Here is an 18,498-nt window from a genome sequence, read left to right as displayed (position 1 = left end):
ATCTCACACTGAATAGCAGCCCTGCCCCCGCCAAAAGCCCTGAGGCTGGAAGCAGCATTTGAATCTCAGACCACAAACACTGGCTGGGAGGATCAGGAGGTGAGGTGGGTGTGAGGAAAATATTCAGAGGTCAAGTCACTGGCTGGGAAAATGCCCAGAAAAGGGAAAAGAAATAAGACTATAGAAGGTTACTTTCTTGGTGAACAGGCATTTCCTCCCTTCCTTTCTGATGAGGAAGAACAATGCTTACCATCAGGCAAAGACACAGAAATCAAGGCTTCTGTGTCCCAGCCCACTCAATGGGCACAGGCCATGGAAGAGCTCAAAAAGAATTTTGAAAATCAAGTTAGAGAGGTGGAGGAAAAGCTGGGAAGAGAAATGAGAGACATGAAGTCAAAGCATGAACAGCAAATCAGCTCCCTGCTAAAGGAGACCCAAAAAAATGTTGAAGAAAATAACACCTTGAAAACTAGCCTAACTCAATTGGCAAAAGAGGTTCAAAAAGCCAATGAGGAGAAGAATGCTTTCAAAAGCAGAATTAGCCAAATGGAAAAGGAGATTCAAAAGCTCACTGAAGAAAATAGTTCTTTCAAAATTAGAATGGAACAGATGGAGGCTAATGACTTTATGAGAAACCAAGAAATCACAAAACAAAACCAAAAGAATGAAAAAATGGAAGATAATGTGAAATATCTCATTGGAAAAACAACTGACCTGGAAAATAGAGCCAGGAGAGACAATTTAAAAATTATGGGCCTACCTGAAAGCCATGATCAGAAAAAGAGCCTAGACATCATCTTTCATGAAATTATCAAGGAAAACTGCCCTGAGATTCTAGAACCAGAGGGCAAAATAAATATTCAAGGAATCCACAGAACACCGCCTGAAAGAGATCCAAAAAGAGAAACTCCTAGGAACATTGTGGCCAAATTCCAGAACTCCCAGGTGAAAGAGAAAATATTGCAAGCAGCTAGAAAGAAACAATTCAAGTATTGTGGAAATACAATCAGGATAACACAAGATCTAGCAGCTTCTACATTAAGGGATCGAAGGGCATGGAATAGGATATTCCAGAAGTCAAAGGAACTAGGACTAAAACCAAGAATCACCTACCCAGCAAAACTGAGTATAATACTTCAGGGGAAAAATTGGTCTTTCAATGAAATAGAGGACTTTCAAGCATTCTTGATGAAAAGACCAGAGCTGAAAAGAAAATTTGACTTCCAAACACAAGAATGAAGAGAACCATGAAAAGGTGAACAGCAAAGAGAAGTCATAAGGGACTTACTAAAGTTGAACTGTTTACATTCCTACATGGAAAGACAATATTTGTAACTCTTGAAACATTTCAGTATCTGGGTACTGGGTGGGATTACACACACACACATGCACACACGCCCACACACATAGAGACAGAGTGCACAGAGTGAATTGAAGAGGATGGGATCATATCTTAAAAAAAAATGAAATCAAGCAGTGAGAGAGAAAGATATTGGGAGGAGAAAGGGAGAATTGAATGGGGCAAATTATCTCTCATAAAAGAGGCAAGCAAAAGACTCATTAGTGGAGGGATAAAGAGGGGAGGTGAGAGAAAAACATGAAGTCTACTCTCATCACATTCCACTAAAGGAAAGAATAAAATGCCTACTCATTTTGGTATGAAAACCTATCTTACAATACAGGAAAGTGGAGGATAAAGGGATAAGCAGAGTGGGGAGGGATGATAGAAGGGAGGGCATGGGGAGGAGAGTGCAATTTGAGGTCAACACTCATGGGGAGGGATAGGATCAAAAGAGAATAGAAGTAATGGGGGACAGGATAGGATGGAGGGAAATATAGTTAGTCCTATACAACACAACTATTATGGAAGTCATTTGCAAAACTACACAGATTTGGCCTATATTGAATTGCTTGCCTTGCAAAGGGAAGGGGTGGAGAGGGAGGGAGCTAAAGAAGTTGGAACTCAAAGTGTTAGGATCAACTGTAATGTTCTTACCACTAGGAAATAAGAAATACAGGTAAAGGGGTATAGAAAGCTATCTGGCCCTACAGGACAAAAGAGAAGACAGAGACAAGGGCAGAGAGGGATGATAGAAGAGAGAGCAGATTGGTCATAGGGGCAATTAGAATGCTTGGCGTTTGGGGGGGGAGGGGAGAAAAGGGGAAAAATTTGTAACCCAAAATTTTGTGAAAATGAATGTTAAAAGCTAAATAAAAAAAAAAAATAAAAAAAAAAAAAAAAGAGAAATTCCTAGGAATATTGTGGCCAAATTTCAGAGTTCCCAGGTCAAGGAGAAAATATTGCAAGCAGCTAGAAAGAAACAATTCAAGTATTGTGGAAATACAATCAGGATAACACAAGATCTAGCAGCTTCCACATTAAGGGATCGAAGGGCGTGGAATAGGATATTCCAGAAGTCAAAGGAACTGGGATTAAAACCAAGAATCACCTACCCAGCAAAACTGAGTATACTATTTCAAGGGGAAAAATGGTCATTCAATGCTATGGAGGACTTTCAAGCATTCTTGATGAAAAGACCAGAACTGAAGAGAAAATCTGACTTTCAAACACAAGAATCAAAAGAAGCATGAAAAGGTACACAGGAAAAAGAAATCATAAAGGACTTCCTAAAGCTGAACTGTTTACATTCCTACATGGAAAGATAACATTTGTAACTCTTAACACTTTTCTCAGTATTTGGGTAGGTGGAGGGATTATACACACACACACACACACACACACACACACACACACACACACACACAGCACAGGTTGAGTTGAATCAGAAGGGATGATATCTATAAAAAAATAAAATTAAGGGGTGAGAGGAACATATTGGGAAGAGAAAGGGAGAAATGAAATGCAGCAGGTTATCACTCATAAAAGAGATAAGAAAAATCTTTTCCAATGGAGGAGAAAAAGGAGGAGGTGAGAGGGGAAAAGTGAAGCTTACTCTCTTCACATATGGCTTAAGGCAGGAATAACATGCTCACTAAATCTGGTATGAAAATCTATCTTACACTACAGGAAAGTAGGGGAGAAAGGGACAAGCAGAGTGAGGGGGATGATAGAAGGGAGGGCAAATGGGAGAATGGAGTAACTAGAAGTAAACACTTTTGGGAAGGGACAAGGTCAAATTAGAGAACAGAATAAAGGGGAGACAGGGTGTGTTCATCCTTCATTGCTGAAGAAGACCATGCCATCAGAGAAATAATGACATGACTTGCACTTGACTTTGTTTTGAGTGAGGGAGGGCTGTGCAGGTCACCAGCCTCACTTCTCCTCCAGACCCATCTGAATCCAGTGACCAGATATTCCTCAGGATGACTGGAGATGATCTAAGATGAGGCAACTGGGGTTAAGTAGCCTGCCCAAGGTCACACAGCTAGTGGGTATCAAAGGTCTGAGGTGAGATTTGAACTCAGGTCCTCCTGACTCCTGCACTGGTGTTTTATCCACTGTACCACCTAGCTGTCCCATATAGCTAGTCTTACACAACATGACTATTAGGGAAGTCTTGCAAAATGACACATATATACCCTGTATTGAATTGTTTGCCTTCTCAGTGGGGATGGGTGGGGAGGGAGGAAGAGAGAGAAGTTGGAATTAAAAGTATCAGAAATGAATGTTGAGAATTGTTATTGCATATAACTGGGAAATAAGAAATACAGGTAATGGTGTATAGAAATCTATCTTGCTCTACAAGAAAAGAGAGAAGATGGGGATAAAGGAAGGGTGGGGTGTGATAGAAGGGAAGACACCTTGAGGGAAAGGGTAATCAGAATAAAAGGTGTTATGGGGTAGGTGGAGGGGAGAGATGGGGAGAAAAATTGGAACTCAAAATTTTGTGGAAATGAATGTTGTAATCTAAAAATTAAAAAAAAAAAGGACATCCAATGAGAGGCACAGAAATGAACAAGTTTTTGTCATTGGTGATGATTTGCCAGCATTAAAATATTGACATGTATATCCTCCTCCTCCTTCTATTTCCCTCATTTCCACCCACATCCAAGCAGCTGCTGCAGAGCAAATCAGTTCTACCTACATAATAACTCTCTCATCTGTCACTGTCTTAGGCCAGGCCATCCTCACCTCTTACCTGAACTACTGACTTGGCTTAACTGGTTTCCCTGTTTCAATCCTCTCCTCTCTCCAATCCATCCTCCACACAGCTGCTAAAACACAGCTCTGACCATGTCATTCCCCTGTTTGAAATGCTCTCCAGTACTTCTAGGATAAAAGACAAACTCCTTTGTTTAGTATTTCAAGTCCTTCCTGCTGCATTACACATGACTTCTCTTTCTGTACTTTATGTTCTAGCCATAACCTGGTTAAATGAATATTCATCTTACCCTGAACAGCATTGCCCCCATACCTGGAATACTCTCCTTCTACATCTGTGCCTCTCAGACTCCCTAGCTCCAGAATTGTAAATTATTTGTAATTAACCTTATGAAAAAATATTCCAAATCACTAATAATAGGAGAAAGGGAAATTAAAATAACCCTCATGTTTCATTTCATCTCATACCCTGAAAACTGACAAAGATGGGAACAGTTAATGTTGAGGTAGGTATGAGAAGATAGGCCCACTGGTGCATTGTTAGTGGAACTGTAAATTAGTATAACCATTTTGAAAAGCAATTTGGCATTATGCAAATAAAGTAATTATAATGTATTAGGCTTATATCCTAAGGAGGCCATTTATAAGAACAACAATATCTCCTAACGATATTTATAGCAGAATCCCTAACTCCTTTCAAAGTTCAGATCAACTGCCATCTCCTCCATGAAACCTTCCCTGATCCCTCCATCTGCTAATCCTTTTACCACCCAACTACCATTACTTTGTATATATTTTTAGTTTACTTATATAGGTCCATGTTATCTCCAAAGGGAAAATGTGAGTTCAAGAACACAGATTATTTTGTTTTTATCTTTACAGAACTCAATACTGTACCTGGCACAGAGTAGGTGCTTAATAAATGTGTATTTCTTTTTTCCTTCCTATACAGTTTTGTTTTTGTCTTTTGATAAAGTTCTTTTTTTTTTAACCAATGGGTGTTGATTAGGATATGCTTATTTAGAATTGAAAATAATGAGGTAAAGGTCATGTATCTTACTATAACAAAAAAAGGATTATTCTCTGGTATGAGTTGGACTGGTGGCTGCTGAGGTTTCTTCCAGCTATAACTTCTCCAAGTGTCCCCTAAAATTGCCCCCAGCCCCTGGGCAGAGTTTGTATTCTTCATTTAAGGTGTTAGCACCATGAGAAGTAAGAACAGTGGAAGAAGGGAAAGGGGAGCAAGGGCCCAAGTGTGGTCATTCATGCAGAGAACATGTGTCTGGCTCTAGGCAGGTTGTTTCCAGCCAGTGTGTTTTATCAGGAGAAGTAACAAATGTAAGGGAGAGTGGCCCTGCATAAAATTTTACTGATACAAAGAGTTATAGAAAATGCAGGAAGGGAGAAGAAAGCAGTGGGGTCCAGGTAGGAGTAGCAGAGAGCCCAAGTCCCCCAAATGTCTTCTATTATTCCTATGTATCAGTAAGCTCTATGTTCCACCTGAGGTGCTTCTTCGGTGAGAAGCTGAACTTCTGGAAACCAGGGGAGTGCTCATTAGTTGAGGACTGAACAAGCTGTGGTTTAATGAAGGTGATGGGCTATGAGAACTGAGGAAAAGGAAAGTTTCAGAGAACGATGGAGACTGAAGTGAGCACAGCCAGTTCAAGCTTCATCATATTTGCTGGTACTTTTACAATAGTCTTCTAATTATTCTCTCTGCTTTACAGAGCTCTTTTTCCTCTACAAAGCTGCCAAATTAATATTTCTAAGACACAGGCCTGACCATGTCATTCTCCTGATCAAAAATTTCCAACAGCTCTAGAATTGGCTCTGGAGTAAAATATATTATGCAATTCTATATTATATATATAATAGTACTATTAATATAAAAATATATGTAATATATAGTCGTATTACACATACAAATGCATACAAACATTACATGCATGTATGTATATACATATGTATGTATGTATGTGAATTCTTGGCTGGATTTCATCCAAAATGGGAATACAATTAAAAAATTTAGCCATTTATTTTATCCACCTCATGGGATTTTTGTGCTCTTTCTCTTAAGACTTTCAGTGACAAGTTAACAAATCATCTCAATTTATTTTATTGCCTCTTAGGAAGTCCTTACATTTAAACCACAACTCTCCTTCCTGTATCTTGTGTACATTGGTCCTATGGTTCTAGTTCGATCCTCATATATATATATGTATGTATACACACACACACACACATATGCATATAATGTATACATACACTTAATAAATGATTGTTCCCTTCCCATAACTTGCTGAGGCTGAGGGAGGATTTGTCCATGGTCACATAGTTGATAAGTAGGAAAATTCGAACTCATGTCTTCCACATTCTTGAGTCAGCCCTCTAGTCTACCTAGCTGCCATTATATTCTACACACATGACCTCACTGGATCCTCAAGTTAACTCTGTGAGTTTATTATTATCTACATTTGCTGGTGAAGAAAGAGACTCAGAGAGGTTAGATGAATTCCTAAGGTCAGACAGTTAATAAGTGGTAGGTATGGAAGATGATGAAAAGAATTATCTTAGGTAGTTCTAAGGCTTTAAAAATATGTAAAGGATTTAATTCACAAAGAAAAGGAGGAAGTTCCTTCTGTCTCCTACCCTAACTATCCCAAACTCTGTCTCTCTTACTGACTTCTATAGCCTGAATACATACCTTTGAAAAGAGGTTGAAGCATCCTAAGCGGCTCACGATGCAGTAAACTTCAGGGAGACGTTTCCCTTTGCCACCAGGCTTTTAGGAAAGAAACACAAAGAAATTCCTTAGAGATATTACCAACCAACTCCATTTTAGGTGACCCAATTCTCATATGCTGAATTCTAATGTTTTACTATATCTAGGGAGAAACTAGAAATTTCTTTATATTGGGAAAATGACAAGAGGGACCTGCCCAAATGCAAACTGGGTATGTTTTCCAAATATGGCTTCGTGCATACAAGAGACATTCTATATACAAGATATGACCACAAGCTAGCGATACTGATCTGTTTTATGCAAACACCAGAATTTATATATCCAAATGAATGCTATCCCCTTCAAAGGAATTTTGAGAAGCTACACACATTTCAATAAGAAAGGTCACCATTGTTCAAAACATTCTTTGAATTCTTCATTTGGAATTCTTTCAAGGACAGTTTATGAGCCAGAGCAGCTCCACCTTGACCTTGACTCAAAAACAAAACCCCAACAGTCTTGTTAAACACACCTCATGCTTTGACTCTCATAAGTATTATGCCGCTAGCAGGTCACCCACCTAAGCCCCCAAATTTAACTAGAAATGACTTTTAGGAATTTCCTGAAAAAATCAAATTCATCCTCAAAGGATAATAGTAGTAGTCGTAGTAGTAGTAATTAGTACAGTATTTTAAGGTTTGAAAAGTCCTTTATGTGTATCATTTTACCTGTAAAATAACCCTGTGAAGCAGGTACAGTTATTATTCCCATTTTATAGAGGAGGAAATCTTTTTTAAAAGGCCAAAGCAACTTGGAGTTATCTCCTTTACCAACTCTTTTGTTATTCAGTCGCTTTTCAGTTGTGTCCAACTCTTTTTGACCCCATTTGGGGTTTTCTTGGCAAAAATATGGGAATGGATTGGCATTTCCTTCTCTAGCTCATTTCACAGATGTGGAAACTGAGGTAAATAGGGTTAAGTGAATTTCCCAAGGTTGCACAGCTAGTAAGTGTCTGAGGCTAGATTTGAACTCAGGAAGAGGAGTCTTCCAGACTCCAGGTCTGGCACAACTAGGTGCCCCACCATCTCTCTTACATACAACTTACTCTCTTAAGAGGTTTACAAGGGTCATAAAATGAGGTCATATGGTCAGTAATACACATTAATATCACATAACATAATTATATATAATCTGATATAGGATTTGAATTCAGGTTTTCTTAACTCCTAATCCAGTTTTCTACCTACAACAACACCTAGCTATCTCTAAGATGAAGGCTTGTGAACACTGACAGCATATTTCCAAAAATGTGCTTCATATTTTAAATAAAGGAATCCCAAAAGAAGAGTTACAGAATGTTTTGAATGATGGCAGCATGTTGGAGTAAGGGTACAATTTCTCAGGGTGTCCCCTTTGAAGGAGATAATCCTTATTCAGATGAGAATTCTCTCCAACCCATCTTTAAAGTACACTTGCCTTAGCATGACACCGCCTACGTTTGTCCACTGAATGAAAGAATGGAGCACAGCACATGTCCTCGTCATCCCTTTATGAATATCCCTTCCAGGGTACAGCCTACCTCAAACTATGCAGCAGTCTGATTGTGGCTGAAACTTCCTGTGGGTATTATTGTCTTCCGTTAGGATGTGGGCTCTCTGAGGGCAGAGACATGTCTTCCTTTATTCTTTCTGTCCTCGGAGCACAGCACAGTGAATGGCACACAGGAAGTACTGAAGAATATTTTTTCATCCATTCATGATATAAAGTACTTTATTAGGTTAGACGTGGAGAGAACATTTTTGTAACTGCCTTGAAGCAGAGCAGTGACACCATGCCTTGCTATCAAGGCACCAAGCTCTCTTTGGTCCTTTACTGCCCTCAAGTGACCTGTAGGGAGATCCTGCACCCTCTCATCTGTCAGAGCAAATGACAGGCAAAAAACCCTAGACTAGCCCTCGCCTTCCTGGTGACTAAAGGAGCACAAGTAGTTATAATTACCAGAAGCCTGCGGCAGTACCCGAACCTTCTACTTCCGTCTTCTCCAGTTAGGACAAATGAGAATGTTTCACTGTGTTTGGGAAAATAAAGATGCATATTAAAGAAAAGAAAAATAATCGTCTAGTTCATGGCGGGAGAGATAGAGTGAGGGGAAAGTACTGGGTGGGGGGGTGGGTTCTTGCTAGTTTCCCAACTCTTTTTGAGGATGAGCCTGGTAGCCTGTACTATTGGAACTCCCTCAGTGGTCTATGATGCTCTTTCCAGAACAGCATAACTAGGGATTTCTCCACTCCATGGCAAGTTATAAGAGCTGCATCCCATTCCTTCTGCTCTATGTTCTGCTCCATTCCCTTGACCAAAGAGAAAGATGCAAATGATGGGAAGGTATGTCCTCACTAATACCACTAAAATCAGGGAGTTTTCACCCTATTTGTGTTTGCTGTGGACTCCTTTGGTAATCCGGTGAAGCTTAAGGAGCCCTTTTCAGGATCATGCCCAAGGTCACATAGCTAGTAAGTGTATGAGGATTGTGAAAAAAATTGCACAAAAAATTATGTATATGTATATGTAGGATTGCAAACATATTTATATAAGCAAATATTTATGTACATGTTAATATTTATGGAATTGTACGTATATGTGTGTATATATATGTGTGCATGTATATACACACACATATAGATAGGACTGCAAAAGAAACCAATTACATTGACATACAGTTCCAAAATATTTTTAAAATACCAATTCACGGATCCTAAGTGAAGAACCTCTGATCTAAATATTGAGGACCAAACTTCAGTCGATTGTCATTTGTTGAATACCTGGCATATGGGCAGGATGTTGCGGGAGGGGCATAAGACAATAAAAGAAGTTTAAGACATGACTATGGACATGGAGAATGAGGGAGCGGGGCTAAGGTGAGGACAGCTTTTAATCCCTTCACGTATTCATGTACGTCTGCTGCAGCTACCCCTTTGTCTCTGCCTGCTCAGGAAAGTTCTGGACATCTGACTGACTACACTCATGAAGAAAACACCTTATAGCTGTGGTGCTGTAAGCTTGTTTTTTTGGTATCAAAATAACTGTAATCCTACATGTTTTCTCTTACGCATTTAACAATATTATTCTGAGACATCAGACTGCCAAAGGGTCTATGACACAAAAAGGCTGAGCCCCTGCCTTAGAGAGACTACATGATCAATTTCGGTGAACAAGGTCTTACTTGAAAACTTATGATGTGTAGCTTAATGGGTTTTCTTCAGAAGATCAAATAATTAATAATAAAATGATCATTACGCAATAGAATGGGGTAAAGCAATGGTCTTGGATGAACTATAATCATTCACTATTTACACAGTACTTACAAAGAGCTTTCCCTACAGCAACCCTTTAAGGCAGACCGAATGGGCATTATTATCTCCACTTTAAAGATGAGGAAACAGAGGCTGATAGAGAAAATGACTGGTCTAGGGCAAAAAAAAGCACTACTAAGTGTTAACACTGATATGTGCAGTCTCCTGACTCAGACCCAGGGCAGAGAAATGATACTACATAAACTTATCAGAGGAAACAAAAGTTGCAATTTATTAAATGTTTAGTGGGAACAGAGAGAGGCAGCAGGGGAAATGTCCCAAAGTGTCTCTTCTGGTAGAGGTTATAATATGATTGAAGCTGGACCCTCATCTCCTAGAAGTTGAGAACAGAAACCCCCAATTTGTATTCTAGCCTCCAGGAGAGATGCCAGCACATACCTGGTAAACTGGTACACAGGTACCCAATCCTTGGCATCGGGAAAACAGAATTGGGGAATTGCCTTAAGTTGGTCTTCTGCTTCCCTCATGAATTTGAATGATCTATCCAGCTGAAGAGAAAAAATTAACAGAATTAATACAGTGCTCCAGTATTTAGGAAAATAGTGCAATGTTGCCAGGGCATTATAGCATCCCAGCATTATAGCTCCCACCAGTCCTTGGATCTGACCACCATCTTATCTAATTCTGAATGAGAAGTTTGAACTCAGGCTACTGGGTGTTATCTTTTCTGTGGTAACACAATTATGCATTTAACAATTTAATTCAACAAATGTTTAAATTCTGTTTACTATTCACAAGACAATAAACCAGGTACTGAGTGAGTTTGAATCATGGATAAGATAGGATCCTCAAGAAGTTTACAAGTCTAATAGATTATAAAGAAAAATAACAGCAAAACAGTATTTGTTATATAAAAATTTTTTCATGGCCAAATTTTCTGAAATGTATTGATCCAAAAGAAATTGAAGGGCATTTTTTTCTGTCAGTCAAAGGATCTCAAGATTTGTATCTAAATTTGTGACTATAATTTGAGTATAATATTTGTAATGAATTTTGTTTTTCTTGCCTTCTCAATGGAATGGGGAGGGAGGAAGAAACTCCAGAACTGAAAATAAAATAAAAAACATATAATTCCTTAAAAAGGCTTTATATCTAAAGGGAAGTTTTGAGGTCATCTTTTCCTTCTTCCTCAATTTACAGATAAAGGAACTGAGTTCCCAAGGTAAAGTGATCAGCCTAGGTCGTAAGAGCCATGAATTGAAACCCAGATTATTGGGTTCCAAGTCTGTGCTCTTTCCTTTAAGATAACTCAGTTCAATAAGCACACCCTCTGTCCCACTCCTTTGACCAAACAGAAAGAACCAACATATATAGAAGAGCAAGATAAAAAAAAAATCATGAATTTGAAAGGCTTTGCTACAAATTATTTTGTCCTAGCCTCATGGTCTTCTTCCTCTGTTTCTATTTACATAGGGTTGAATACAGCTGGAGAAATTACACAACTGCTAAATGGGGACACTATAAAATCATGTCATCCAACTTCATCTGGGCCCTCATGGCAGCAAAGAGACTATTCCAAACTTTCTCTTCTCTTATCCCTGTTCCCTCTGCTCTTTCACCTGAGGACCTTCTCTCCTACCTTATTAAGGAAATTGATACCATATAATTATCCCTCTCCTTCCCTTTTTTTCATTTCAATTCCCCTTGACATCCTCTCTTATTCCTTCTTCCTCTTCACCAGTCTTTGATAGTAAGATGGTGCCCTTCTTGACAAGGGGAACTACCACATATTCCCTTGATGGTATGCTCCAGCAGACTGTCCTCTGGACCCTCTTCTTTGTTTACAATATCTCTCCTGATGACCTCATCAACTGTCATGGCTTTATTATATCTATGTAAATGACTCCCAGATCTCTACATTCAGCTTTCGTTGTTTTCCTGAACTTCAGTACTACAAACCAACTACCTATTCGATACACTTTAAAGTGGATGTCCCAGAGACATCTCAAATTCATTATATCCAAAATAATTTATCTTTCCCCCAAGACCCACTCTTCTACCAAATTCTGTTGAAGACACAAACATTCTACCAATCTTTTGGGCTTATAACCAAAGGATCACACTTGACCCCTCAATCTCACTCACCCCACCAATCTGTTGCCAAATCCTGATTTTTTTCCCCATTTTTTACAGCATCTCTTGCAAATAATCCCTTTTTTTTTTTTTACTCACACAGCTACTACCTTACTTTGGGGGTCCTCATGATCTGTTACCTAGATTACTGTATTGGCTTTCTACTTGGTCTCCCCAGATCAAATGTCTCCCCACTTTAGTTATCCTTCACTCAACTGACAATGTGATTCTCTTACGTGCAGATCTGACCACTTTCTGCCCCTGCTCAATAAACTTCAGTCGTTCCCTATTGTCTCTAGGATAAAATATAAAATCTTGTGCTTATCTTTTAAAGCCCTTCACAACCTTCTCCCAATGTATACAGCTTCATTGTATATTATCTCTCCTCCCTCTTCCCCCGACATCTGGCCAAAATGGTCTGTATCTCTAGTTCCCATCTCTGTTCCTTCAAATAGTTATAAAATCAGTGCATTAATGTCTCCTTTTTCCCACATTCCCTCCAACATTTATCATTTTCCTTTTCTGTCATATTAGCAAAGCTGATAGGTGAGAGGTGGTATCTCTGAGTTATTTTAATTTACATTTCTCTAATCAATAGTGATTTAGAACATTTTTTCATATGACTATAGATAACTTTGATTTCTTCATCTGAAAACTGCCTGTTCATATACTTTTGACCATTTATCACTTGGGGAATGACTCGAATTCTTACAAATTTGACTCAGTCCTCTATATATTTGAGAGATGGAGATCTTTAGCAGAAAAACTTGCTCCCCTTTACATTATATTTTTTTGTTGTTAATTTATTTATTTTTAGTTTTGAACACTCACTTCCATATTCCCTTTACACTCTTAAAAAGTATTGAGAAACTAAGAACCTCAAAGAGCTTTTATTTGTGTATTATATTTATTAATACTTACCAACAGAAATTAAAACTGACAAAATTTTAAAATACCTATTCATTCCTTCAATACTAATATCAATATCAATCATTTCATAACAAAACGTTTTAATGAAAATGAATTGTTTTCCAAAATAAAAAGAGATTAGTGAGAAGAGTGGCATTGTTTTCTATATTTTTGTAAATTTATTTCAGTATCTAGTTTACTAGAAAACAGATGGATTCTCCTATCTGTTTCTATAATCAATGTGTTGTGATAGGTTGATACGGTTCAAGTACATGAAGAAAATCTGGCCTTGCACAGATATGTAGTTGGAAAAGGAAGGAGTATCTTAATAGGCAAATAACACGTTACCATTATGAAAATAGTTTTAACCTTGTGGATCCCCCTGAAAGAGTCTCAGGGATCCTTAGACCACGCTTTCAGAAGTGCTGCTCTAGGGACAACATGGAAGACAGGACGGTGGGCCGGAGAAATGAAGACAGGAAGGAAGGGATCAAGGCTGGTTAGAGTTAGAATCTGAGAACAGCGTTAGCTAGAAGAACAAAAAAGAAGGGAGATGCAGAAAAGTCAGACAATGAATAGAGAGTTTGCAGAGATTGTAAAACAGCCCTAGAGCTAAACACCTATTCAATTCGAACCGACCCTGTATGGTCCACACTTAATGGTAGTTCCTTCTAGGAAGCCTACTCTGGCAATCCCTCCATGAGGAATGATCATCCACCTTTGGAACTTCCAAGGCACTCTCCAATTCCCTCTAAGACAATTATCATATATTAGAGTTATCTGTGTATGGGTCTTATCATGTGGCAAATTCCAGAGGTCAAGGGGCCTACTTTATCTTGATGTTATATCTCCCCCAAGGCTTAGCACAGCACTTGGCAGCCAATGGGTACTTTATATATATTTGTAGAGTTTTAGCAATGGTAGCCAACCAGAAGATAACCACCAAATTGGTATAGGAGGCAATTCTGAAGTCAGAGGCATAGAGATGCCAAAGAGAAGCTAACTCAGCCTGAGCCAGAAGAGTGAAAGTAGGGTGAACTAACTCTAGGTAGAAAATTCCCCCATAATACTGAGGATTATGGCTCAGAGGAAAACAATTAAAGGAGGAAGTTAAAAGAGCAAATGATGAGATTGTTATTTAGTGCTTTGAACTTTTACTAAGCTAAGTCAGGTACCTGTGAGTGGCATGGATTTACCTTATCTGTTTAAGAGTTTGTACCCTAAGGGTGATTGACATCATCGGAAAGTTCATTTGTGTGTTAGAGAGAGAGAGAGAGAAACTGTGAGTGTGGTGCTGAATTGCATGTGCTTGTATGTGGCTCACACCAGAGAGAAGTCCTGCCGGAGAAGAGGAAGCCCAGACCTGGCGATGTTATCTTTGATGGAAAAAGTGTCTCCCCCTTTTTCCTCTTAGGTGTTCAAAGTAAAGAATAAACCGAATTTTGGTTTTATGTGCCATCATTTTTATCTTGTGTATTTAAATTTTTGTTTTGTTGGTGATCAATTAGAATTTAAAAGATAAAAGAATATGAGCTCTACCTGCAGAGGGGATTGAGAATTCAATGAGGGTTCCAATGCATTCTGTTCCATTATAAAGGGCACAAATAAACATTGATATATACAACACAAATAGGAGCAGTGAGGTTGGGGTGGTGGATAAGAGCACTAGCCCTGGACTTAAGGACATCTGAGTTTATATCTGGCCTTGAATATTTCCTGATTGTGGGACCCAGCTTAACCTCTGTCTGCCTCAGTTTCTCCAAATATAAAATGGTGATTTTAACAGTACCTACCTCCCAAGGCTGTTGAGAAGGTCAAAAGAGATAATATTAGTAAAGTGCTTATCACGGTACATGAAACATAGTAGGTACTTAAAAAATGCATGTTTCCTCCCATAAATACAGTGGAACTCCTTTATCATGTCGGCATTAGGGCAACAGCACTAACATCTGTTACTGGTTAACTGCTGTATAGCACACAAGACTTTATGTTGTATGTAGTTCTTTTCTGAAGACCATGATTTTAATCTATGGGTTAAAATTCTTAATTATAAAAACCTGAATCCTTGTGATAAACCAAGCTACACACTAGAGCTCTATTATATATACATATACACTCATTCACTCAATATTCAATAATCATTTTAGTGCTTACTAGATGCCAGGCTTTGAGTTAAGTGCAAAGGATCCAGAGATAATGTACACAGATTAAAAAAAAGAAAAGACCCAGATAGGCAGTCAGATAGTATATGTAAATTATGTAACTAAGAGCCAAAAGTAGAATAAGAAAGTAGGTAAGAAAAGATGGGGTCTGGCTGACAGTGAATGGTTAGATGAGAGAAAGTGAATATAAGAAGAGTCCTCAGGATTTTCCAAGCTCTTCCAAGGATGCCATACATTTCCCCATCTGTCTCAACTATGGAGCCTCACACCCAATATACTCCAATTGGGACCTAATCATTATCTCACATTCACTTGCAAAATTCTAACAATAATTACATTTTCTTTAGGTTTCCCCACTTCTCCATACCCTCCAAGTTGTTCTGGTAGTGCAAGACATGACTGCAGGTAGAAGTTTGAGGCTCTAGGATAGAAGACAGTTGTGTTCATTGGAAGCCTAGCTCAGCCCTTACCTTTAGAGGGAATTGCTGGGTGAGTTCCGGCACATATGCAGCCCCTGCTTGTTTCTTCTGTAATGACACCACCACAAAATACTCAAATAGCTGCCTCTCTTGGTACTCAATGAGATCCCGCTCCAGAGACTGATAGCGGGGAGCCTGCTTCAGACGGGATTTCACATTGACCAGGCGTTGGCTGTGAGCTGGAGAGAGAGAACAGAAGCTAATTTCGTTAAATGAATCCTTGCATACTACTTTAACGTGCTTTGTAATGCCTGATTTGTTTGCTGGGTCCAACTTGTAAGGTTTCACCTTCCAATAAAGTATATACTAATTGCTTCCACGGCCTTTTAACCCCTAAAGTAGCCAAACCTTGGAAATGAGAGAGTTTATGGATCTCTCTATTCTGCTGCTATGGCTTGGCATGGACACTTTGAGTAGCTCACCAAGCCCTCACTCCATCTGTTAAGATGGTGATGCTGGTCTCCTATCTTCCTAATCTCTCACTAAAATCAAATTTCCACATGAAAGCCATAATACATCTGGAGCACTTTGGACATAAGTAAATATACTTTGGGTCCCTTTAGAATCACAGAATGTTAGAGCAGTTAGGGACCTTGGAGAGTGCTGTTGTGTTGTATTTGTAGATGGTAGATAACAGAACCAAATTAAAACCAGGATTCTGGGACTCTAAATAGGCAGAGTTTAGGCACAAAGAAGTGGAGGTATAAGTGTTACAAAAATGATGACCCTGGCATAGGGAAGCAGTCTTACACCCCTCACCTGATCTTGTAACATTAAAGTATTGGACCCTATGGCTTCTCATTTAGCCCTAAAGAAGACTATGGCAAACTCATCACAGTCTAGTCCAAAGAAAGTACAATAAAAATTTAAAAGCTGGGAAATACCTTAGAGATTATCTTGTCCAACCCCTTCATCATACATATAAGGCAACTGAGGTCTAAACTAGTAAAGTGACTGATTTATGGTCATGGAGATGTTAGTGGCAGATCTAGGACTGGAATGTAGGTCTCCCAACACTTCTTGTTCTTTTTTTTTTTTTTTTTATTACACCAGTATGAAAAGGACTGATAAAACCACAAGAAACTGTAAAGGCTACGAGATTGCTTCTTATTCCAGCCAGTTTTAGTCTTCTGGAATGTTCAGCATTGGTTAATAATTGTGAGATTCTTCTCTCAAGTATAGTCATGGTTAGCCCTCCTGAGAATTCCCTCTATGCTTTTCCTCCTCCTTTCCCCCCCTAAGATTCAACCTCTTTCAGGGGTGGAGAACTTGTGGCCTCAAGGCCAGGTGTGGCCCTTTGACTGAATCTAAACTTCACAGAACAAATCCCCTTAATAAAAGGATTTGTTCTGTAAAACTTGGACTCAGTCAAAAGGCTGCACCAAAGGATCTAGAAGGTCACAGGTTGGTCTCAAGGCCACAGGTTCCCCACCCTGTCTTAGAGTTTCATTTGACCACCTCACATTTGAGAGCTGGTCCTATCTTACATAAAGGAAAAGACCTACCTGGGTTTTGCTGGTCCTCTTTCTTTCCTTGATCCTTAGAACAAGGATTGAGCAAACATCCCAAATATACAGAAGATAGGTCATATCCCACATTCATTCCTCATCTCACCTTTCAGTTTCTCCTCAGTGTCACTGTCTGATTCACTGTTTTCATCTGTCACTGTGCCAAAAGGGATAAGGCAAAGAAATGTGAATCCAAATCCTTCCAACAAATCACACTTTCATATGATACATGGAAATACAAAACTCAATTGTCTGGTTCAGAAGGGCTTCTTTCTGCTTACATTTCAGCATACTCTGGACAGATCATTGTCTTAGTTGGCTTAACAAAACTGATCTCAAAAATCTGGCTGAGACACCTGGAATCTACAAACTTGTTTCCATTTTCATTTTTAAAAATATTTTAGCATAACCAATTTCCTTTGTAATCCTATGTTTATTTTATGTACATGACTCTGAGACAGTCTCTAGTCTTCACCAGATTGCCTAAGGGTTCCATGGCACAAAAAGAGTTAAGAACCCCTGGGCTCAGATGACAATCAGCAAGAAATGATGCTTTTGGCCTCTTTTAAACAGAGGTGGAAGACAGCCCTGAGGGGACAAGCAGAACAGGGAACTCAGCTCAGAATAGGGGGGTAACATGACTGGGGCTAAGGTCAAGGCCACTCTGATAGAAAGAAGCCTTATAGACAAGAGATGAGACCCCAGTTGGTCTGCCACCTGACTGACCCCCAAACCATACATGGGGCACTAGGCACAGCAGTTTACAGTAGACCTGTGCTTGTTCTGTTCTACTGCTGAACGAGTCAAAACCCCACTACATCCACCTCCCAGAGGGCTCCATTTCCAGGTCTCCCACAGTTGAGGGCCTCTACCTTTTCCTGAATTGCTCTCCGTTGACTGTGATAGCCTCTTGACCCGCTTCTTGCCCCTGCGGGCCTCATAAATGGCATTGATCCGCAACACCAACTACCCAACATCAAAAGAAGAAAAATCAATGTCAGCAGCCTTCAAGTTCTGTTTCTAAGTTCCACCTATAGTTCTTCTGGAGCTCACAGGACTAGGAGTAAGTAGAGGATAGACTGGGTGTGTGGGCAAACCTGGACTCCCATGCTTCATGTACACAGCGAGGCTCACAGGACCTGGAAAAGCTAGATGGAGAATCACAACACACTTGTGCTGAGCTGTTTCTGGCAGTGCTCTTTTTGGTAAGA

The 18,498-nt window shown here is 39.3% G+C and overlaps 1 protein-coding gene across 2 annotated transcripts in view; it reads right to left on the bottom strand.

Annotated features, from left to right (window-relative positions):
• Window positions 1–18,498, bottom strand: part of DENND2A (DENN domain containing 2A) — a 127,109-nt gene that overhangs the window by 34,107 nt on the left and 74,504 nt on the right. For both annotated transcript variants that reach the window (XM_072652567.1, XM_072652568.1), the window contains exons 6-11: window positions 18,160–18,253; window positions 17,394–17,444; window positions 15,771–15,958; window positions 10,535–10,644; window positions 8,784–8,853; window positions 6,768–6,845 (exon numbers count right to left, since the gene is read on the bottom strand). In XM_072652567.1, the coding sequence (XP_072508668.1) occupies window positions 6,768–6,845; window positions 8,784–8,853; window positions 10,535–10,644; window positions 15,771–15,958; window positions 17,394–17,444; window positions 18,160–18,253 (591 nt within the window). The remainder of the gene's footprint in view (window positions 1–6,767; window positions 6,846–8,783; window positions 8,854–10,534; window positions 10,645–15,770; window positions 15,959–17,393; window positions 17,445–18,159; window positions 18,254–18,498) is intronic.

The sequence above is a fragment of the Notamacropus eugenii genome, chromosome 3 (assembly GCF_028372415.1).
Source record: "Notamacropus eugenii isolate mMacEug1 chromosome 3, mMacEug1.pri_v2, whole genome shotgun sequence".
In the NCBI taxonomy this organism is placed as follows: domain Eukaryota; kingdom Metazoa; phylum Chordata; class Mammalia; order Diprotodontia; family Macropodidae; genus Notamacropus; species Notamacropus eugenii.
Note: the sequence above shows the minus strand (reverse complement) of the source record. Positions and strands in the feature narration are given on the sequence as shown.